This window comes from Falco punctatus, assembly GCF_963210335.1.
Source record: "Falco punctatus genome assembly, chromosome: 14".
In the NCBI taxonomy this organism is placed as follows: domain Eukaryota; kingdom Metazoa; phylum Chordata; class Aves; order Falconiformes; family Falconidae; genus Falco; species Falco punctatus.
In genome coordinates this window covers 18,534,312-18,559,147 of record NC_137594.1, presented here as the reverse complement: position 1 = coordinate 18,559,147, position 24,836 = coordinate 18,534,312, and the positions used below count along the sequence as shown (strand labels likewise).

The window sequence follows — 24,836 nt, the reverse complement described above, 5'->3', positions numbered from 1 at the left end:
ACCACCACACCTGACTTCATCACAGATATTCAAGACAGCTTCCTTGGACCATAAATATTTTTGCCAGAATCTGTCTCAGTCCAGGGGCTTAAAATTTTAAACACGTATTGCACATTAACATTCTATTAGCACCTTCCTTAGAAGAAACAGTGGATGGAAAGCTGAGAGACTTGGGCTGGGAGATGGGGGAGGAAGCAACAAAAGACATTGAAAATTTCATTGTGATCTTGATGGCTTTAACTCAATTTTTTACCTTCTTTTGATAAAAACATGGAAGCAAGTTATCTAACAAGCCATTTAACTGAATCTCTTCAAGTAACGGATATGAAAATTGATTTCACCGTATTTACAATTTCATTTCTAAGAACCAGCTTTAAACTGAAAGAGTTACTAAATTCCCAAGACCCTTTGCTAGGTGTACCCAGTCCAAACACAAAGACTGTATTAGCTACATTCTACTACTTATAGTAGTTTCTTGTGCTGCTTTAGCAATGTCCAAGCCCAACAAGCAGAAATAATTTCTTCCCATCCTAAGTGCCCCAAATGAAAAATAAACAGGATTAAGTTCTTCTCCCAAAATTGGTGGAAGCCCAGAATTTTAGCTGAGATTATTATATTAAACACTCATAGCTTCAAGGCTGAGGCAAATACCAAAGGAACATCAATAGTGTGAACAGTTAGCTTCCATCCTAGGATTATAATGAATTTCACACAGAATAATGGAAAAATATCCTTAAACTAGATATCTCACGTTTTATGAAATCCATTTTGATTAATTTATAGGATTAAAGCAATGTTTTCCACTGCTCTCACGCAACATGCAAGTGACTGCTTTTAAATAAGGAGTTGCTAGGAATTCTGAGATCAATAAGGAACTTCAGCATTATTCACTATCAGCAAAAGAAATTTGAATGGCAAACATAAAGTCATCTTAAACTATGAAATTGCTCCATGAAGATCTGAGAATATACTGCCTGAAGTTCATAAAAGTTCCAATATTAAGTACATTATTTCTAAAGCAACCATTATTTTCTCTTTGAGAATAATCTGTATTTCATTGTGAAGTACATTCACACAAAAAAAATCTTAAATAGATTTAGAAACTACAATTTGCAGCAGTAAAAGCAGTTAAGATGTCCAGTAAGAAATATATGAAAAAGAACAGCACAATAATTCAACCATTAATAAACGTGGCACAATAACCGTTATCTTGTCCTAAAGTAAAATAATACATCTCCAATCTCTCCATGCTGGATTTTTATACTGTATTTGTATGCTAAAAGCCTTCTTAGAAGCAGATGCTTCTATTCAAAGCTCCAAAACCCCACTCATACGTACCAGCTCTATTCAGCTACCTATTTCTGCCCATTGCCCTACGCTGAATATTTCTATACTTAAAGCAGTGAACAGATTTTGGAATACTATGCCCAAAGAATCAAAATGAATGATATCCAGGTCTATAGCCTAGCAGGGAAAAATGTGTTGCAACAATTTTTCTAATGCTGAAATACCATTTCACCAAATGTTCCTGTCAAGGCATGGTTTAATTACCTTGGCACCCATGCCACTTATAATCACCTGTCATTAGCAACAATGCTTGCATCTGTTTACACGTCTGTCAGAAATGCCAGCCCAGCTGAAATCCAAGAATAAGACAACTTTTGCTAGCAGTTGACCCCAGATGTGGAAAGGTCCTCTTAAGGTTATCTACCCCCAGCATGAAATGTGTAAACTAAAAGGCTCTTCATTAATTCTTTAGTTTATAATCCATTTGATTGCTTCTACTATATAGAATTAGAGTGCTCTAAGCTAACAAGACAATACAAGACAATATCTATATTTTCTCAAAACTCTCTTTCAAAAAAAAATATTCTTTTTGCATTTGGAGAGATTTTCGTGAAACCGTTTCCAAATTTAGTTATCCAGAATGCAGTTATTTGCTCTAGTCCATTAAATCATAGAATCATAGAATAGTTTGGGTTGGAAAGGACCTTTAAAGGTCACCTAGCCCAACCCCCGTGCAGTGAGCAGGGACACCTTCCACTTGACCAGGATGCTCGGAGCCCTGTCCAACCTGACCTTGGATGTTTCCAGGGATGGGGCATCTCCCACCTCTTTGGGCAACCTGTGCCAGTGTTCCACCATCCTCATTGTAAAAAATTTCTTCCTTATATCTAGCCTAAATCTTCCCTCTTTTAGTTTAAGACCATCACCCCTCGTCCTATTGCAACAGGCCCTGCTAAAATGTTTCTCCCCGTCTTTCTTAGATGTTCCCTTTAGGTACTGAAAGGCTGCAGTACCATCTCCCCAAAGCCTCATCCTCTCCACGCTGAACATTTCCAACTCAGCCTGTCTTCACAGGAGATGTTCCATCCCTCTGATCATTTTTGTGGACCTAACTGTTTATTGACTAGCTGCTTTCCTCAGAGGTAACTTTAAACAGAGAAAAAAGAATACTATTTTATGGCCAATACTACCTTTAAATCTAAGGGTGTAGCAAGCACACCAGTGAACATTTTAAAAAGCTGAGTCATTAGGCAGTGACACTGTGAAAACTTCAGGTTTTGAGAGACTACAAATTCAAATGTCATCTTCATCCTGACTCTAGAAATGTGCACTTTGGGCCAGCTGCTTTAATAACTGGATTAATGGCTTTCTCAAAAAATTCTGGTTTTAAGCTATTTCACAGCTATCTGGTTTGCCATTTCCTCCACACAAGGTAACTCTCTACCGAGGCAAATAGTTCTGTTCTCTATGCTGTTTACATGGATAAAGGATTGCTGTGAATTTTTCAAGTACTGAAAGTCAGGAGTATTTTGGTCTTTGAACTCTAGTCAGCGACTGGGAGTTGAAATTCAGAGCAAACATTTTCCTTAAAAGAAGCAGAAGAGAGAAAACTAGGTAACAACCTATGGCACAAAGAAACAAGTACTACATTCTTTGACAGAAAAATATGCAATGTGTATCTTTGTGGCATGCATTTAAACTAGATGTTACTGATTGTTACTTCACTATTTTGATTCAAAACTAATTACGCACAAGAAGGGTCTTATCCTCAAATGCACACTCTGGTAGGGGTCATTCTTGACACGGTTTGTCACGGTGTTTTTCTACAGATGACGTACATCTATTTCAAAGGCATTCAGCAATGGGTAACAATGACATCCAAAACTCTTCCACAACTTTCAGCTGTAAAGAACTCAGTACTACAATGTTTTTGCCATACTGCTTTCTCAGCGTGGATTTTGCAACCATACGGCTTCTCTCTTTTTCACTGTCACATATATTGCATGGCGATTCATCTAGGAATTTCCAAGCACTAAATAAGGTAGAATAAATAGTCTAAGTATGCTAAAAAGATCTTTCTGCAATTCTATTGTTGCTCTGCATCTCAAGTTATTTATAATGCAGGAGGACGGGGCAAGACAAGACAAATTCTGAATTATATTCTGGCAAACTGCTTACTAGAAGAACTCATCATGTATCAACTGAGCATATATACCAGAAAATCAGGTGTGCGTGCAGATGCATGTTGTGTGGTAGGGCAACAACGTACTAAAATGAGGGGAAGAGCCCATTTTGACAGTTTCTATAATTCTATGACCAAGACTCCTGAAGCAAAATGAATATATTTTCCATTTTCGTGCTATGCAAAACCGGGACACTCACTATAACCTATCCTAGCTATTTGGCAAGCACCTCTAGAACAAGTAAACAAGTAAGTTACGAAAGCAGTTTTACAGCTTAGTCCTGCAAATACTGTCTGCTGAAGCACTTGCTCTTTAAAACCACAGCAAGTGAGCTGTGCATTCAGAAGCATTTTAAGGGATCAGAACTCTTAATACATGTCAGCACTCTAAGGGCAATGCCCCACACAGAACAGATGCACACCTGCCCTTTCCTTTGCATAAGCACTTGTAGGGCACCGGTGCTATCACTGCATTCTGGCTTTTGCTTGAAGGACTGGAGATGGCTTTTTGCATACGCCGTTTCTAGTAAGTTAAAGGGCCATCCATCAAGCTCTTCAGCTAGTAAATTAAGAGAGTTTTCTGCACAGGTATTTTCACATCTTTATAATGTTGAAAAGAAAAGCTTGCAGATGTTACAGAAACACGCAGCTATGGTGAGTACCACAATTTAAATGCACTTTCTAACCTTGTAAGACACATGAAACAAAGCCAAGAACTCTCTGGCTTTACATTCTAGTGAAATCCAAACTGGTCTGAACGACTATAAATGGTTGCTGTTTGTCTTGGCTCCTACCTATATCAGATTCAGACTGAAGAATCTTAGTGAAGAAATTATAAGGGATAAAATGGATATTTCTAAATTACAAGACTGCAATTCCAGTGGCTCAGTATATCAGTTTTCTGTTTCATCTAAGTCTGCCATAGAGAAAATTGTGGGATCTGACAACAAAGGATCGAAAACATTTACTTTTGTGAGCCAAAAGCTTCTTGCTTTGATTATATTGAAGATTAACCCCCCCACCCCAACAAAATAGATGAAGATCAGTTACATTTTGTTAATTACTCAAAGGGGCATAGGTTACCAACAGAATGGTTACCAGCAGAATTTTAAAGTGCACTCAATTAAAAACATATATAATTGCAGGTAAATTAACCTAATGCTGAATTTTAATCCCAGAATCTTGTGTGTATTTCTCAAGTAACCTTTACGTTTGTACCATTAAAAATTACAGGGAAGCAAGCACTGCCATTGCATCTTCCGTTTGATGGGGAGACATAACGCTTAGGACTGACAGTCTACCTTCACTGAAAAACGGCACCTCTTGTTTACATTGTTTTTGTATCTGACATTAATGACTTCTTGGCCAGATAGCCAGGCCATGTTAGTGACACACTAGCCTTCAGCACTACCCACGTCCCATGCGGAAGGAGGGTGCAGCATCTGTGAGAGTAAAGGAGACCAGTATCGCCAGCTTTTGTTTCACTTTGAGTCAATCAGCAGAATTGGATGAACAAGTAGAAAGACATAATCTGTTGTACACAGAATGCTCATCAGAATGAGAACTCTTTCCTCAAGGTTTGTACCAAAGCCATAACTGGTATCTGAATAAGCAACATCATAATCATGATATCGAGTTGAAACATAATGCTCATGGTAACATTAACACTGATATACAAAGCTTCCTACAGTTGCTACATGGTTTGCCGGATGGCAAATATAATAAAATGTGTGTGTTTAATCAACCAGAAACCAGTTAGAAGTGTCTCAAAGACCAAGCTAATCAGTGCTGAGGACGCATGCTTCACAGCAACCCATGCAAGTCAAGGCACCCATCAAGGCAACTACCACTGCTACCCTTGGCCATCAATAATTGATTTCCTAGAAATCATAGACGAGATTAATACTGACAGAGCATTTGGCATCACATAAGCTGAGAATCATAGTGGATGAAGCACACAGGACAAGACAGACAAGGATAGTTTTCCTGCCTTAAGTGGACTATAAATTCTATAGAATATGGACCATACACCATTCTTGCAAATGCTCCCACAGTCAGCACATGATGAGAAGCTTAAAATGTATCATTATTATTTTATTATAGATTACTGTTTCTATTATACCTTCTCATAATAGATGATGATTATGACTAGAAGATAGATGCATTAATACAACATAATCCTTAAATTCCAAAAATGGAAAAGGATTAGGACCAAGGATACACAGATGGCAGGGCAAGGAGGAAGCAAAGAATGGAAAATTTCTGAAAAAAAAAAAGTATTTCCCCTTATTTCCCCTTGAGGCCTTTGTTGAAAGCATTGAAACCTATGGGGAAAAAACAAAGAAGTTTTTAGATTGGTTTTGTGTTTTGTTTTGGTTTTTTTTTGAGTGAATACTAAGCAATTTGTGGAGTAACATTTCAACTATTGTGAATGGTGTGACAGAGGCTTACTGACTACTAATGGAAGACCATAAAAAGTTATATTACTGCTAGAATGCCTTATTCTGAATATGGCTTAGTTTCATGTACATAACCCTAACATAACGCTAGCATTTCCTCCTTTCACTCCATTGTTCAACAGCGATTAAAGATGGGATGTGATGTAAGAATCACTCAATATTCCAAGCTGCAATTTAAGGTGATGCACAATGCCTAAAGTTTATGGGTACTTTCTCCCATGAGTTGTATTGAACCAAAAAAAAAAAAGCAAGCCTAACTGGTATTATTTGTATAAGCTCATTATGTTCATGCTCTTCACTGTCCTATAATTGAAATAATTATTACAAATAACTGTCCCTTAAAACTAAGCTCGTGGATACAGAATTCAATTGTGAACCATCTGGTTAGTTTTCCACCTTCCAGCATCAGTGGTGATAGTGTTTATACACTCTAAAATGAAGTTTTAAATAATTTTATCAATATGCACAGCATTCAAGTAATGAGCCCCAGAAGTTTCAGCTTTCAAAGATATTTTTATATCAGAAAAGACAGATGACTTATGAAAGATAAGGTAGCATATCTGCAATAAACATATTACCACAGTATAACATAAGACATAAAGCTTGCCATTTGCACCATTAGGTTTGCCACAACAAATGAGACATTATATGTGATGTATAGCACAGGAAAGAAACCACAGCTGTTTGCTTCTGTCGAGGAGTACGTAGGTGCTCTGCACCTGAGTCTGCAAATATTTATTAAGCCCTTAACAGTGAGGTTGTGATGTTCAGAACAGCTACTGCTGAAAACCATTATCTGTGGATAATTAACTATGTCAGGACACTGAGGTCCTAACATGAGGTCCTCATAATTCCCCACTAAGGGAAAGACAGTACAACATTATTGTAATATATTAGTAATATTTAACAACAGGATCATACTATTTGTGTTTTAATAATGAAGGCTGAATACCATAGCAGGGTTTAAATCAATATTAGTTTCTGGTGGTGCTGTTTAAGCCAGGCTTAACAAATTCTCAGCTTTTGTTACTACCAAACAATGTGATACACCTACAAACAAGGACAACATCTAATTAGAAAATTATTTTATTTATAAATAAAGTGTTTGTGTCCTTGCAGGTTTAATTATCATGAATACATTTTTTTCTGTCTTTTGCCAGCAGAAGTCTAAACTTATTGGGAAGAAAAAAGAAAGGGGAGGGGGGAGGAAATCTTATTTTTTACTTGACCAAAACAATTCACTTGAACTTTGGAAGCCCTTGTATTTTTTTCAAGCATTTTTAGAAACAGCTAGTAAAAAAAAAAATTTCATCACGCAATAAAAAGGCTTTTTGACACATGAAGACAAAAGCTTCAGGCCGTTTATTAAGACTACTTCCTACTGTGTTGGGCTTTGTTTTATCTCATAATTAAAATCACACCTGAGCTGGGCCATCTGTGAGAGTGTATTAAGTTTCTTACAAAACATGAAAATCCTTTCATTTTTTCCATACAAACGCCAATAAATCTTGTAGGGTTTTTTTTGTGTGTGACACAGAAAAATAATATGCTTAAATAAAGGTCAGGCTTTGACCAAAAAAATGAGCAGGCAAACAAAATTATTTTTCTGTATTCATCACCAATTGCACCTCATAATAGCCAATACATTTTTTAAAAGTTGTGCACTTTAGCATAAGAATGAAACCTTTTTTCTTTCGCTATTTTATAGTATATTGTTTTCTTACAGTTTCTTTTGAAGGATAAAAATAAAAATCAGTAAAAATTGAAGGATTATTTTTTCCGTATTAGTTAGCAATTAAAGAGTGTACAGAAAAGGTCAGTCAGCACTTTTCAAGATCAGCAACTACGTTAGGATGCTAACGCATATGCTCATGGGTTCTAGTGAGAAAAAAAAGTTTTGTATTTCATAAATGTAGATACTTTCTAAAGTCCAAAGTGGGTTTTTTTTTTCGGTTTTGATTTGGGGGACGTTTTTATTTGTTTTGAATGGTTGGTTTGTTTGTTTAAAAACACTGTGAAGATAGACCAAGAGGATTTCCTTTTACAGAAGGACATCAGGGAGTGAGAGAAATCCCTAAATCCATCAAACCACAAGTATGTCTTTTCAACAAAGTACTTCTGTGTGCACAGTTAAACTGAAGTCAGACATACACTTAATGTAGCTTTCTTCAAACACGTGAAATTTCAAACACTGAAGTGATTCCGTTTACTTTGTTGCAAGCTATATTCCTTCAAAGAGACTATATACATTCTTGAAGTTATTTTGTTTAATGCCTCAGTCGTGCCAGGAACCAAATACATATCATCATCACGCTTATTAATCGTGTAACTTTAATTACACAAATTTGCATAATATCTTTACTAGTCTAGCAATCCTACTCAGAAAGTTTTGAGCTTCTCACCCAAGGCGCAGTATAAAAGTATAAAACATCTATCTTACACATAGAGAGCAAATAGATCAGAAGGCCCTAAAACCAGCAGCAAAGAACAGTGATTTTCCATCTTAGAGTAACGGAAGAGGCAAGGCATGGGAATATTGCGAGATGGAGATTATTTCACATCCAGTCGCACTATATTGTATATATACAATTCAATAAGAGAAATAAGCAGTATGGAACAAGTAACTTGCTTGCACGGGCGAACTGAATATGCAAGTGGTCAACGACATGCAGTGCTCCACTGATTTCACAAGATTCAACATGCACATCTGGAACTTCTAATTAACAAGCAGAAAACACAACCCTCCATTTTTTCTATTACAACAATATTAAAAGTTATTATTTCTTTTCTTTATACATTTTGAAGCACCAAGCTTCAAAACTGATCCACACAACATATCACTGATTTAAAACCCTTTGATATTTACATACATTTTAGCTACAGAATTATTTTTGTTCTTAGAAATTAATTTGGCTGATAGTGCACTTGGCAAATATATTTCATTTGAGTTTCTGTTCTTTTAAATTACTTCTTTTACAACAAAAACCTCTAAATTCTGTGTGTCATGAATAAGACTAAAGCCATAAACCCCACCCTTTCTTTCCCCCAAATGTTTTTTGGAATCTAACGGCTATCTCATACTGACGTTATTTTGAAAATTCATTTTCTTCTTAGGTTGACAATATGAAAGAACATACTAAGTCATGTTAAGCAAGAAACAGCAACATTTTTTAAAATGTGCCTGCCTGTGACAACTGAGTGGTTGGGATCCAACTCTTAAGTCATCCTCTCTCCCATTATTTTACAGCTGCTTTAATCCGTCTTCCTAAAAACCAAGTTTGCAATACTGTAGAGTTCAATAGCTTTCCAAATGCAGTTTTTCCTATTGAAGTTGGCCAAGAGCCAAGAAACAAAGGCACTTTATTCGGAAAAAAGGTTTTCTTATTCAACAGCACACACACACACACATTTTTATATTTAAGAGAGAATTACTTTGGTAATGACCATTTTACGTGCCAAATTACAAACCATAAAGACTTTTCCAATCAGATGCATCTTTCTGCAGCGGCGTCACAGTGAAGTCTGAGATTCCATCACAAGAAAACGGGAAGGATATTCACCAGGGCCTGTGCCCTGACTCTCTGCTCACTTACACTAACTTAAATCAAGAGTAACTCTCCAGCTCAGTGCTACTGCAATGGTGTAAAATCAACCTGAGAAGAGATGATGATGGCAATGATCATGCAGATACTTACACGTGATTTTAAGCAAGAGGAGTGTTACATTTTTGGGTACTTAGCAATCATCTTGGATTTCCCTTTAGAAACCAGTAAGGGACATGAAAATTCTCAGACTTCTTCCCTGTCGCCAACCTTCTCTACCTACACAAATTCATCAAAAATTTAGCAAGAACGATCCCACGGCAACTGTAGATACCACCAAGTTACGATGCGAGACTGTAACTGGGAAGTGCCCAGCAGTGGAGGAACTGCTTTGGCAATATGATGGATAAACTTTGTACAGTAACTGACATCCTACAGTGTAGGAGATGATGACCTAGATGGCCAGGTGAGCAGCCGGCATGAAATGGTGCATATATGCTAGCAACAGTTACAATTTTTTCCTCTCTCTCTTCTCTGAGAGACAAGGAAAGGATGGATGAAGCCAAGAAGCAACTCTGCTTCTGGAGAAGCAATGCCTCTGGGTCTGCTGTTGAGGCGATCCTGGTTTTACACCTGACTTTGCCCAAGGCCGTGCCTAAGCACAGCTCCCACCGAGTACGCTACACTAACAGGAATACTGGAAGTTCTCCTCTGAATACACTGGAATGTGTACTGTTGACTCTGGGGAAAAAATGGACCTCTAAAAGATATCCCAAGGCACATTTACTGCAAATTCCAAGGGAAAAGTAATAATGAACATGCATTAGAAGTGTACTAATTTGCACTCTCTAATCAGCCTTCCCCTCCCCCAACTTTGCAAACATATGAGGTACAATTTACAAACTCAACATTATTTTGAATTTTTTTTCTTCCCCGTATAACGAATGATCACAAATAATTAAAACTGACTCAAAACCATCAAAACAAATGGACAATGTATACTTAGACACAATATCCTTGCTGGTTTTCACTATTGTGTTTGTTCACTTTCTCCTCAACTGAATTCACAACGTTCACTCCTTCACAGTGGGTCTGTACATTCACATCCATGCAGTGGTTGCCTATGGAAATGCGTTAAGTATCAGCTTTCAGCGCTCCTTCTTACATACCCTCCCAGCTGAAAATGAGGTTAGGAAACAACACTGTAAACACAGAAGTCCTTTTGAAAGGTAAAATAGTGGAAGGGAAAAAAAAAAAAAAAGCTTCTCAGGAAATTTGATTCGCACTTAGGTTTCATTCTTAAAGGAACACCCAAAGCTTAACAGCATTTAAAACTACTGAAGTACAAAATATTAAAGGAAGAGACAGCAGAGTAAGGCATTATATCTTTATGGCAGCCCTGTATTATTACTACAAAGAGCAGAATAAGGCATTATAGTAATCACACAAGCATACTGCAAAAATAGAAATAGCACTGAACGCCAAGCTCATTGTTCTGAGGGCTGCCTTATTTAATTTTTTTTCCGCCTCTTCTTTTAAAGATGACGAGTGTTTGCAATTCCTTCGGCAAAACCCCAGGACGTGCTCCCGCAGGTGTCATCAATAATTCCAATAGAAACGCACACTAATTTATCGAACGTGAAACGCCAACGCAAATGACTTAGCAGCAAAATCGCACCTCCTCGTATCGTGCGCGCGGAAAAAGCAAACAGATGTGCTCTTCCAAAGCGAGCTACCGCTACAATTAAACCTGCAGTCATTTTACAAGCCAGCGAGCTATTTCATGTGCGTCTACAGCGCTAATCGTCTTTTCCTCACCGCCCTGGCCCCACAGAAGAGCGAGTTATTTATAGAGTTATCTATCTTGCACTTTGCAGATGATGCCTAACATTATGACAACAGTGAAAAGGTCTCCGTACCTGCCTACCTAAAACAAGTTTCTGTAAAGTAATGAATAGAGACAGCTTGGGGACTATCCACCTGCACTGCCTGCCTTTTACTGCCTGCAAAGTGAAACCACCAGGGACTGGCAGAAGGTACGTGTCTGACAGGGCCAGGACAGCCTTTCTCCTCGGTGACAGCCTGGGCCTAGCCTCTTAAACCTGACCCACCATAATTCCTTCACAATGCAGCAGCGAGGCAGCTGACAGTAGCAGCTGCACCTCCTAAGCGAGATGGATGGAATTTTCATAACTAGTTCCCCAAGTTACATTTTACCTTCAAGATAATTTATGAGCTGCTGTGGAGCCTTGAAGAGACAATATGCTTGCCATAAAATTAACTGTAACAGTCTTGTAGGTTATAATTAACACTGGGAGGGTAGCACCAACTGGATGAAACACATGGCATAATTGATGGTGAAACTGGAAATTAAGGAAGCTAACAATATCATTACCGTACACATCACTTCAGTGAAACCTATGCTTTCCAGGGGTTAATTACAATCCCCTTCTAACGTACACATTCTGACGGGGAGTGGATGAGTGTCACAGCTAGAAGGAGGCAGGTTTGCTGGCAAGGCCACCTTGCACCTGGACTGATGTATATATTGTTTTTTTGCCTGGAAGAGATATACATGTCAAAGCAGCAGCACCAGCACCTGAACATCTGGCAGCAGGCACACTGTAGCTTAGAGATAGATGATTGCTCAAGCCTCATAGAATATTTCATTTTCTCTGTAGCCAGGATACGTAATGGCAAAGAAGAAAAAAAATCCTCTGTGAGATTTCACTTAATGGCACACATTATTAATTTAAATGACTTGAGCAAAGAAAAACATTTTAACTTTATATTGCCATAACTTAGCAGCAAATTAAGATTTTTTTTTCTTCTTCATCGGTGTATTATCATCTTGGTTTATTACGTTAGTCTTTAGAAACATGCAGAGCAATCCTTTTAGCATCTCGCCTGTCAAGGGAATACTGAACTGAAGATTCAGCGCAAGTGAGCTAGTTAATCAGAAATAATATCATAAACTGCTGCCATATTTGTGAAGGAGAACATTCAATTCATCTATCTGTACTGAAGACTACTCTCTAGCCAAGGCTTAAGGAATCATTAGTGTAATGTATTTATTTGAATCTCTCTCAAATTATTTTAATGAAACATATTTTTTTTTTGTCCCTGGACAAGATATGCGAAAATGTACAGATAAATGATGCAACAGTGTCACCTACAGGCAAGCAAAACAGTTAAAAACCTTCTCCAACATTGCACCCTCTTCCCTCTCAAACCCCTTGCCTCTCCCCGCCTGTCCCCTCCTCCAACCTCCCGCTCAACCCCCAACACACACGTCTGGATTTTGGGATAATCCGTATCTCCAAACACAAAAAGAAGGACAAACATCTAAAATGCTTTCAGAATGGCCTCATATAAAATAATTAGACCTTAGATGTAATAAACTGTGCCTTACAATAAATGTGCTGTACAGCTAGCAAGTCATCTATGCCGGTGTTGCCACTTTACAACCGATTACCTTACAACCCCTATGCAAGTGTTCAAATCCACCTTTTACTAGGTGGTCAAAAATAATTCTGGTAAGAGTATTTTTCAGATCTCATATCAAATGCTGACATTACATATGAGAAAATAAAAATGAGAAAATGTTGACTTGCTTAAAAACAGCTGGCACAAATTTAAAGACTGTCATCTAAACTTGTACCAAAAATTCCCTCCAGCATTATTTGGAACTAAATCTAACTCTAGAACATCCACAGGCATAACTGATGTATCCATTCCATTTACCTTTGCAGAAACAGCAGATCACCCTTTTATTAGTAGCCCTTAAAATTCACATAACTCTCCTTTTCCAACAGAATACTTTTTTTTCTTAGTGTTAATGCTTTTACTTTAACACTCCAGAGCCTTTTCTTAGCTTCTCCCACAAACCCTGCATTTTGAGAGCCTGTTTCTCAGTGAATCTTTTTGACACATCTCAAGATATTTTTTCATTTCAGTTATTTCTCTCGATTTCTACCTATATCACTGATGTTGTTTTAACGACCTTCTCCCCCATGAGCCCTACCTGCTCCACCACCAACCCAGGCGAGATAATCGCTAGAATACAGCAATATGGAAACATGAGTATTGTGAATTACCAGTAAGCTGGTGTACTGCATACTCTAGGAGTGTTCTTGGTTGCCCAAGCTACTCAAGCAAGTTATAGTAGGATTTTCTTCTGCTACTATTACATATGCTTTAAGCACTGTCTCCATTTGGGACTGCTATCATTTACCAAAATAACACAAAGTATATGAAAAAAAGGCATGCTATGTAACAAGTTGCCAAGTTCTGTTTTTACAGAAAATCTAAAGCATAAGAAATGCCATCTTCCATTTTTAGATATTTTAAACATCATCACAGCTTATAATTTAATAAGTTCAGAGCAATGCTATGTGAAGAATTCAAAATTCAGACAAAATAAACCGAACCAATAACACAGCCAAACTAAACCGTTAAAACGCGCAAAAGATCTCATCAGTAGCAAAAATAAGCAAGTAAATTTAATTCTCTTCTCCAGTTGAACTTCGTTTCTTGAAGAGCAGATTCACCTCCAGCCATGCTTTGACCTCCCAGCAGACTGCCCTTCCCTCTCGCCCAACGCTGGGGTAACGCTGTCCAGTAATTCACCGTGGCGCTCACCAGCACGTGACTATCGGGGTAGGTTTCCATAACTTGTAGTACAAGCAAACTAGAGCAACACAGCAGACCGCCACCCTGTTTTTGGCCACCGTCAGCTACGACATTCATTGCCTTATCACCATCTCACAACCACGGCCCAGACCGCTCAGAGCATTGACAGCGCCTTGCTCAGTTTCTACATCAATTTAATTTTTGGCTGCTTGGAAAATGCCAGCAAGGGTACCAATTAGTGTCAGCTCTAACAGTTGCTTTACGTGATATACGCACCTGCCTACTAGGGCTGGAGAACCAACGCATTTTACATAGGCCATCTAACACAGATACCCAATGGGAATAATCTTTGGCACTATCTACCTGAACCATATTTGAACCGCTGACCTGAAAACAAAAGGCTTTGTATTTCATTACCAATCCCTGGGGCCATCAAGTTCTGTATATGTGGAAAAACTTTAATAACATAAGGCTGACAGCAGTTAAGACTGAAGTCATGAACTTCTGTAAGCATCTGCTCACTCATGCCTCATGCTAGTACAGAAGCACGCCATTTGGCTAGGTAAACCCTTTAAGTCACCCTCTCTTTCTTCTGTATTCATAATGTATACAGATTTTTTTAATGCAGACCCTCCAAATCAAATTTATTTAATTCAGCTTTATGACAGAGAAAGCTGCAACAACAGTGGTACTAACATCATTAACAATGAAGCCCCGTATGGATAAGGCTTCTATTATTTTACAGAAGTGAGAATTTTACCTTTAGACTCATTTAATTTTAAATGTCTAGTTTAAGTTTTAGTTCATGCTAAGTTTGTGAGTAGTTTTGTGGACACATTACATCCCCATGACATTAGCCCATTTTGCTGAAGGCAAAGGAAAGCATGGATGATATTGCAGAAGAAAGAAACCCTGGAAGATAAAGCAAAATAAATCTATGATAATTTTTCATTCTCTGGACCAGTCAAGCTTTATCCCTAGCTTATAACACCAGGTCTTTAGCTAACATGGGCAGCTGCAGAGCACTGTACAACACACTGAATTCTCCCAGCTTTTCTCCTTTTCCCCTGCCTCTAGTGGACACCATTCTCTCTTAACAGGAATGATGACAGCTGATGCTAATGCTGCTTTGTGGTTCAGCTGTCTGATGATGTGGCTAGCACTTTGTCTCCACAGATTATAAATTTGTCACCTCTGTGATCTATTCAATCTCCAGTATCCTGCGGCCTGCAAATGCAATAATCTCCATTTCCAGCATTCAGATCTCCCGGTGGTAGTGAGCAAATCATTGTCAAAGCACTGGAAAAACAACACTAACTATCTTTCTTGTACTACAATCATGAAAGCTTACATAAATAAGGAAATGTCACCCATGCTGACTTTAAAAGCCTGTCCAGGTGAAATACAGTGGGAAAAAGAATAAAAAAAAGTAAATCCTCAAATGTACCTTGATACAGTGGGAAAATTCTTTACAACTTTTTGTTTTGGAAACTTTAAATGCACTACAAATAAGGATCAAATTTGTGTCGGTTGTGGAAGTGTCATCTTTTGAAAATCACCTTTTGAAAAATCCAACACAGCAAGAAGAAAAGCATAAAGTCAGAAAAGGGAAATGTCAAAGCCTTTTGGTTCCGTAGCTGTTCAGGTATGGGATGATGTACCATGATGTGCCTCTTTAGGGTTTTCAGAAGCAGAGCGCTGAAACTAAACTAAAATGATGAAGTAAACCCTTAGAGTAAGCGGTCCCTACGAAGCGCCTTGATGAAGCAGTCTGATGCACAAAAGCCACACACAGAGCTGAAGTTCGGCGCCTGTCACTAGCCTGCCCTGCAATGCCATTTGGAGTCCCCACACCAAAGGACCTTCTTGGCACCCCGTTTGCTGTGCACCCAGTGACAGCACAAGGTAAGCAGCAGCTTTTTCTGCAAGTAGCCGCAGCTTGTAAACAGAAAGTCTTCCCAAGGGTAAAGGGTCAAGACAGTTTCAAAGGAAATAATAGTGGTGGTTAAACAGCAGCATTTAATCAAGCAGTATTTCCATTGTTCTGCAGAGCACTTGTACCTATTGATCCCAAGCCTGGCCACTTCAAAGACTCCTCAATACAAGAAACACAGGTGAAAGACAGAGGCGGAAAACAGGAAGGGTCACGAGAAGCAAAAGGAGTCTGGTAATAAGCAACTGGAGAAAAGTCAAAGGTCAATCAAGGCAGCTGATGTCTACGCATAACTACAGCAGGAGACCTGACAACTTCATTGAAGTCGCAGTGTTTTCTCCATTCATTTGAAGGCTGCGAGGCTGGTTTTCAGTCTGCCTCAAAGCGTCTTCCTGATTAACACACCGGATTCAGCATTATCACCTAAGTCACAAATGTACATCGACTTTCTGAAAAATTGTTTTAGGTTACACACCAAACAGTTTGATTTTCTTCTTTTAAAGAACATACACAGGCACACATACAAAATATGAATATCAAAGGACGGAAAGATAATTTTCTTTATTTCCCCTGTGATTTCCAAAATGACGACTTGAAACTTTTACCTATGCTTGTCGCTAACTTACTGAGTATCCATCCCAGCTGATGTGCATATTGTCCAGAGAGGACAACTGTTACAAAACCAAAAAAACTACAGAAGTTTTAAACAACTCAAATACTTCCCCCCTGCTCTGTCAGACGTTGACACCTCTGCAATTTGTCTGTTAAATCTTTAGAACTAGTGTAGCTCCCACTGCAGTAGTTTCTGTAGAGTTCACAATATTTCATATATTTCTCAACTTGGCAGGCCTGTGAGAGTGTAAAAAAATTCAGTATTTGTCAACTAGTCTTTCAACTGGTATTACCATGTTTCATTTAAAAACTAGCATTTAGTCAGGTCCTGAAAAATACAAAGTCTGTGACAGAAGGAAAAAAACTGCCCCAATTTTCCCAAAGCCCACGATAACTTCTTAACCCGTGGACTTTTCTTCTGTTACAGTAGGAGATATGTTCCTTCTTTATGCCAATGCTTTCTCCTGCTGGAGCTAAAAAGCATCAGCTGTACCTCAATTACCTTCATGGATACAATCTAAAATTCCAAGGCAAAAAGAGGGAAGGCATAAGAAAAAAAGTAAGTTTTTCTTCAAAACAGAAAATAAAATACATATAAATCTTCCTGTTTGTATCTCATTTACCATGCATGTTATTTCAGGATTCCACTCTCATATTCTTCACTGTCCTTATTATAGAACCAAATAGCCTTATCACAGATTAGGACTCACTTATCATACTGTGTATTTATAATTTAGATTCCTATATAAATATCCACATAATAATCCAGATTTCATTGCTGAGATCTAATAATATCTAATATTAATACTGATATAATACTATCTCAGTAGTATTATAAGCATTCACTGTAGCTAGAAAAAACGCATACCTCTACATTGTTATGTCAGAATTGTGAGGTCTGAGAAGATATTCGACAAAAGGCAAAGAATTACAGCTCAAGTTTGACTTCAAACCTGAAACTTATATGAATTGCCGTGAGCAACAGGTTCTTTTTCAAAGTGCTGTGCAAAGATGGAAAAATATAACAATACTGAAGATCTACAAAATGTTACGGGTTGTAGAATGACCTCATAAACCAGATTTTTTTTCATTGTGTTATTTCAATAACGCAAGGTTTTAAGCTATTGATCTTACAAGATATAATCACTTAACACTTTTCTGGTGTTTATCTCATGAACCAGAAGAATTTTCTGTTTATTTTGGTCCAAATTATTTATTGAATGTTTATTCTGCTTTCACTATCTCAATTTGTCATTACATGATGACTTAGAGAGAACTTGAGATTTCAGAATTTGGCTAAACAGCACAACTATGAAATACAAGAACATAATTTTATTCGACCTATCAAACTTTCCACTTCATTAGTCCTTCTCCAAAACTTTACGTTTTCCACTACCTGGCTGAATTTCCCTTAAGAGAAATCATGCAATTTCACTCAGGAAAATAGCAAAATGGGCATAAGAGTCTGCGTCATAATAAAACCATTTTGAACTAATAACATTTCTGCGTGAAAAAGATTTTAGTAATGGTTTAACTAACCATGTTTTTTCCTAGCAGTTAATATATTCAATGCAGTTAAACATCATCCTTTAAATCAATCTATTGTTGATTTACTGATGAAAAATTAGTTTGGTAGTAAATGTATCTTTATGGAAAACACAGCAAAAAGGACTAGGAATTAAGTGCACCATGTCACACAACCATAAAAGACATTATTATTATTATAACATGATAAGACTTCCATTAGGAGAAATAAGAGATACAATTTTTATCGAACTATAGTCCAGTTCTCTTGGGCATTTACTGATCAGGAAAAGTGCAACATTCTCTCTTGAAATTCAAGTACTACTTGTTCTTTTCTTTTTTCTTTTTTTTTTTTTTTTTCTGTCCAAACTGTTTCTTTATCACCACTTTCTGGTTGCAGTTAAAAAGTAAAATAAAAAAAGTCAATAGCATCATCAATGGGGTAAAAATATTAAGGCCTTTTCTGAAAATGAATCAGGTGCAGATATTGAACTGTACTTTTTCATCCTTTGTCTCACTTTTCAAATGATAATTTCTTCCACAGCCACCATTAAATCTTGATCTATTCCAGCTCTCTGTATGGGTCATTGATTCTAGATGTACCATGGTTATTTTTAAATGTTTCCCTTTCGTAGAGAAAAAGAGGGCTGTCTAGAGCCAGATGGGTAACTTCACACTTCATTTATCAAACCCAATGCGTGAGACCCCACCCTCTCTTTCCCACTATTGCTGTTAAATTTCCATATAATTTGGTAACAATTTTCATTATCATACAGTGACCCTAAAAAGTCTATACAGGTTCGCATGGTTAGTCCAAAATTCACAGCTGTTCCCTTCACCCTCTATTTGTTACAGTAGAGTCCAAGGTTCCCCTTACTTTATAAGCTGAAGGGTGACCTTCTAGAAGCAGAGGTCAAGAAGGGGTCAGTTCAAAGGGCTAGAGCAGTTCCTTAACAGCTATAACAACCTGTCCATCAGGCTCTATCGTGCAGTATAAACAAATCTGGGGCTTTAAAAACTCTGGACCATTTCTGTTAACACTTAGAGGACGTTCACTGAGTCCTACCTGAAGTCTTTGGGATCACTGCCACTCACCCAACAGAGAACAACTTGAACCCCCGGAAGACCTGCTCGGATACTTAAGATACTGATGGCACCTTTGAGTCAGAAGTATATGAAACAGTGAACTGTAACACCGAGCGCACTGCCATGTGTTTTGGACTATGGAGCTGAAATAAAAACTTTAAATAGTAATTTCAGCTCATTAATATGCAGAAATAGTGGTACCACTTAAAAACAAATAATGCAACGACAGGCTTCAACCAAGTAGATACATATCAAAACAGTGTGTATGCCTTTTTCTGCAAAAAGCTAAACTTTAAAAAGTTGGATCAGTTTGTATAAACAGTTCCCAGCACATATATTATTAAGGTGTCAATGACACAAACAAACCCCATGAAAGAACAGAATGTCGACCTAATTCTGCAAAGACCAAGCGCAGAGTAAAGTTTTTGCCAGCTGCCCTCCCTTCGTTGACCTAAATTTCTTGAAGTTGTACTGTTCATAACGTGCTCTCTAATGCACAATGTAAGGTAATTAGAGTCATCTGTATTTAACTTCCAGAGGAAAAAAAAATTCTATTATCTAATCTAGCTGATCCCCTGATAGCCTGTTGAAAGTAAAATACTGTAACCTATTGCCTGCCCTTTGACAAGTGCTAATTATTTCCTGTCCAAGCACATTTTTCTCATGTAATTCCAAAGTACACAACAGACTGATCTCTAAAACATGGGCAGCCCTGCTAGTACCACGGTGGACGTTTTATAACTTTCACCGCCGTATGCTTGATGGCTACCACAGTCACTGCTTCATTCCAGACATCTAGCTGAGGCTTTGATGAAGTAAAGTGAGGTGTACGGTAACGGTCTGTTTATGCAGATCATATGGATGAGACACTCAGATAGGTCACTGGAATGGGAAACATCAAATGGAAAGAAAAAGGATTATGGATATTTAATACTCAAAGGACACTTTCTTTCAGAACTTCCGAGGCACAAGGCTCTTGAAACTTTCTTTCAGGTGTTTAGTTTTAAGAAGGCCTGCACTTCGTCTGCTTGTGCCTCTCCCCACCCCTCCCCAAGAGCTTTAGCATTTCTGTGTCAGACTAGACTACGTCTACAACCGCAAGGCTGGCCCCAGCCTCCGATCCCAGGGCGAGCGGCGAGCAGAGCCCAGGAACACCGCAGCCCGCATTACGTTTAAATGAGCCCCCATGGCCGTGAAGCCCAACAACTTCATATATTAGGAAATCATTAAACTAAATGAACACTAAAAAGATGTTCTTCTCTCTATAATTGTTTAACCTTTTCTTATCTCTAGCAAGCTTTCTGTTCCAGTTCACAACAAAGATGCGTGCGTCCCACGGAAAAGCCTGAAGTGATTTCCTCAGTTTCCACTGTAGCCAAACCTTCTGCACTATTTGGTAAGCATGGTGATGGAAGGCAAGAAAACCCCCACAAAATCCCTTAAATCCCTCAAAAAGGAAGCAACAAACCCCACCTGACAATACAGGCAATACCGAATTTACATTGCTGAGCTCTCTTCCACTCTGAGATCTTAATGGATCGGTGCTCAAGTAAACATTCCATACTGATAAGAACACAAACTTATAAAAGCCTTTAATTTCTATAATAATTGCTACTATGTAATAACATTTAATTTATCTAAAGCTTCTAAAATGTTTCAAGTCCATGGACTCTAATTACTGGGAACCACAAAGCCACTCGAGTGCCAGACCCAACATCTACAATTAAACTTTCAAAATCAATCCCGTAGAATTTCCAGGAACTTGACAAAATCACACACTGACAAAACACAGGAGAACTCCTTTAACTGGAACATTTAGCACAGGTAAAAGAATCATGCCAATTAAGTCCTAATTTGAATTAACAAAATCATTAAAAAAAATATATTTGATTGAAAACTGTATTTAATTGTAAGCACAGGGTGTCTTCTGGTTTTAAAGGAAAGCTGTACATTTGGTAGAAAAGTTTAATGGACTGTTAGATAGTTTATGTAAATATGATAAATAAGAAAAAAAAGATATTATATTAAATCAGTATGAATCTGTTGCTTTGAGAAATAGATGTGAAAAAAGGTAACATTTAGCAGCTAAAAAGGACACAAGGTGGTATATGGTGGAAATTCTTTCCGGAATTCACATATTTCTGAGCAAACCAGAAGTATCTGCAGTTTCTGAAATGCATTCACCTGACTACATTCCAGCAAAAACTTTTTCAAATAAAAACATAAGTAACTTCTTAAAAATATTAACATCACCTAATTTATTACCATAGCAACGAGTTCAGTTTAAAAACTCAAGTATAATAAAACAGCCACACGACACAAACTCCAGCAATGCGAACACTTAAGCCAATCTCACCCAGCACAACCCAGTTAACCGCAGTAGGGCACCACCAGAACATGTGAGGACCATGAAGAAAGCGGGCAAGAAGGGTACCTATTCGCATGGCATGCCAACAAGGAGTATTGCTCATATTGTTAGCAACACAAGGAAAACCTTAGAGCACTTAAGGTGATAGTAGTCCTCAAATATGTATGCTGCCTATGATGCTGTTATCAATAGACTGCAATATATAAGCACAGTAAAGGAGCATTCTAACCCACGAAGTAACTCTGAAATCAGAAGCAGAAACCTCAACTACTCTTTTCAAGGAAAAACACTATTTCAACCGTGAAAATTTTGATTTTTTTTCTTTTTCCCCCTCCCAATGTGTCAGCTTGCCCCCCTCCCCACCCAGGGGATTTAAAAGTGTATAGTTGAGATAATTGTTTCTAATTTTGTTTTCTCAGTATTTTTCAAAAATATCTCACCTTGCTGTCCATTCTTTACGCAGCTTTTGTCGCTCAGTAAGAACTAGCAAGAAGCAGCTGATGGTTTCATTCCTTTGTTCATCAATTTGTTCCTCTTTTCCAACTTCAGAGAGGACCAGGCTTGTCTTAAAGGGAAAAAAACACATAAAAATTATAATCTAGAAATAGGAAACAATGTGTAAAATTAATAAAAAACCCATAAGCAAATAAGGACAGTAAATCAATAGGTTTTTTTATTACAGTTCCACTGCTGACAAATCAATACAGTAAATGATGGTTAGAAATGGCCACCATATATTTGGTATTTAATCAATATACATGGCACATAAGGTAAACCTTAAAATCTCATTGCCTTAAGTAACACAACAAGGCATTGTGCGTTCTAGCTCTCATTGCCTTGAGACATAATACTCTTGTTTTCTAAATATATACTTGAATCAAATCATACCCAAAATGTTTCCCTTAACACAGCATTCATTTGGGGGGGTTTGCCCCTTCCCTTTGATCCTTGGTGCTAAAGAAGTTCCTTGGAGCTAAAGAAGAAAATGCTTGTTTTTATTCTGTCTTCTGAAAAGAATTTCTGATAACGTCCCCCCGTTCCCTTTATTGTGAAATATTTCAAGTAAACAAGTAGTAAAACTACCTTTTTTGCATTTATGGAATAAATAACAGATATATATCCACACAATGGATTTAGGTCATCTGTGGAGTAGGATGATACTCAGTCTCCGCAGAGCAAAAGCTACTGGCCTTCCACAACTGAAGCATTGCGTCGACAGTTAATGCTGATGTAATGAGACTGCAGATGATTTTTTTGTCCTTCATTCACCCGGCAAGCTAACTCCAACCCCCTCCCTCTGTCTTCACCTTCAACTACTAACTCACCCACCATTTTCTCCTCTCCTTTCTCCTATGCTTCCCCACGTCTGCCAACTTGGAAAAGACACGGCACATGCAGATGTTGACGCTACTAATGCACAGGTCAACCGGTGCCCACGGGGTGCTGTGATGTGCAGCAGCGCGACCGCAACAGAGCTCTAGAGTGGACGCTGCAAGCCTTTTCCTTCAGTGAAGATATTTGCCTTTCTCGCCTTAATCAGCCACTGATATTCGCTTAATTATTTTTGCTATTCTAACCTTCAGTCACATGTTCTGCAAACATATCAAAGCATTTAAATGGTTTCCGGAAGGATGACTGAATAGACAGAATGCTTGCACAAACCTAGTTTTTTCACAGAAAAGGAGGCAAAAATATGTTTCTAACCCGAGCAATTGTAGAAATGAGTTTGAAAGCTGATCTCAGACATCACCAAGAACTGCACTGCCTACTCCCAGCGTGGCCTCTCTTACAGGAACGACACAACAAATCGCCTCCTCCGCAACATTGCATACACGTTACATCTGCCCTGCCCAAATGTACACCCACAAAAATTCTTCTGGGAATTCTGCCAGATAAATGGTGGTTGTTATGTTCAGTTTGTTAAAAGGGGAAGATCTGTCCTTGGTCTGACAGGTGGGGTGTGTATCTTTCCCCCCACAACACCCAATAATATGCAGATTGTACACTACTTAAGCTATGTAAAGTTGCAGTAACATTGCTACTGCCATGGTGGTTCCAAGAGACAAGCATGACAGGGTTCATAGAGTCAGAAAATACTTCTATTACACCAACATCAGATTACAAACAGCAAAAAGCATCTTCCTCCCCTCCTCCCAGCTCTATCAGTTGCCCTACCAAAAGGTATTACCCCATCATATGGGACTTACACATCAAAAAGAACATTTTCTTGTAAAAAACCAAAGCATTCAAAACTGTCTATACAGATCACATTCTTGACCCTGCTTTGACATTACAAAGCAAACAAAAAGCCAGAGAGCATTTTCAGATAAGGATTCCCTGACATGGTTTCCCTTACGCTGACCTATAACATCTTTTCCACAAGCTCTAATATCCGCCAACCTCAACAATCCTGATCTTCCAGCCCCACTTCCAGCAGCTGCACAGTTTAAAGCAGTATTTGACAGAGGACTTCAGCATGTGAGAGAACATTCTCACATAATGTAGAGATGCACATTCTTTAATTGATGTAATTTAACAGTCTTTGTCATTCAGAATAAATATAACCATTTAGGCTTTAAGTTTCATATTTACCAGACACGAGGCTTGACACGGCACTGTAACTGAAGTGTATCTCTGTATTATAGGGCGGTCAGACCTCGGCTAGATCACTGTACACCAAGATTTCCTTTTCAGAATCCTCATGCGGCCTTATTAATCACAGTGGGATAGATAAACCCACTGGTGACGATGTAGAAGTCTACTTCTCTTCAAGACTGCAGAAAAGCCCCAAGTGCAATGACGCTACGCCTCACGCAGCTCACAGGATGGTCATTTGCGGGCAACAAATATCAAGATCCTCCTAAATAAGTGATTCCCAAAGCATACAGTGCAGAGAACTGAGACTCCTGAAGCATTTTCAGTTAAAATCTAATGAAAAGGTGATGTGATTAGAGTAGTATCAGTCAGAGAAGATGGGTGAGCACTTCTCCAAGTATTTACAATCACATAGCGCTTCTGTACGAACCCCGATGGCCTGGCCAAATTGCAGCTCTGGTGCTGAGTTCTACTGCCTGAAGCCCCCTCCACCTACAGAAACATCATAATTCTGCAATTGAACATAATTTAACTTTTACTGAGAGAACAACTACACGGCTCCAGCCTTCTGTTAACACCTGTCAGTTCTGTGGTGACGGACGCAGTTCGACTCAAA

The 24,836-nt window shown here is 38.3% G+C and overlaps 1 protein-coding gene across 6 annotated transcripts in view; it reads right to left on the bottom strand.

Annotated features, from left to right (window-relative positions):
* Positions 1–24,836, bottom strand: part of FTO (FTO alpha-ketoglutarate dependent dioxygenase) — a 260,515-nt gene that overhangs the window by 123,665 nt on the left and 112,014 nt on the right. For all 6 annotated transcript variants that reach the window (XM_080364733.1, XM_080364730.1, XM_080364731.1 and 3 more), the window contains exon 8: positions 22,066–22,190. In XM_080364733.1, coding sequence (XP_080220859.1) covers positions 22,066–22,190 — 125 coding nt within the window. The remainder of the gene's footprint in view (positions 1–22,065; positions 22,191–24,836) is intronic.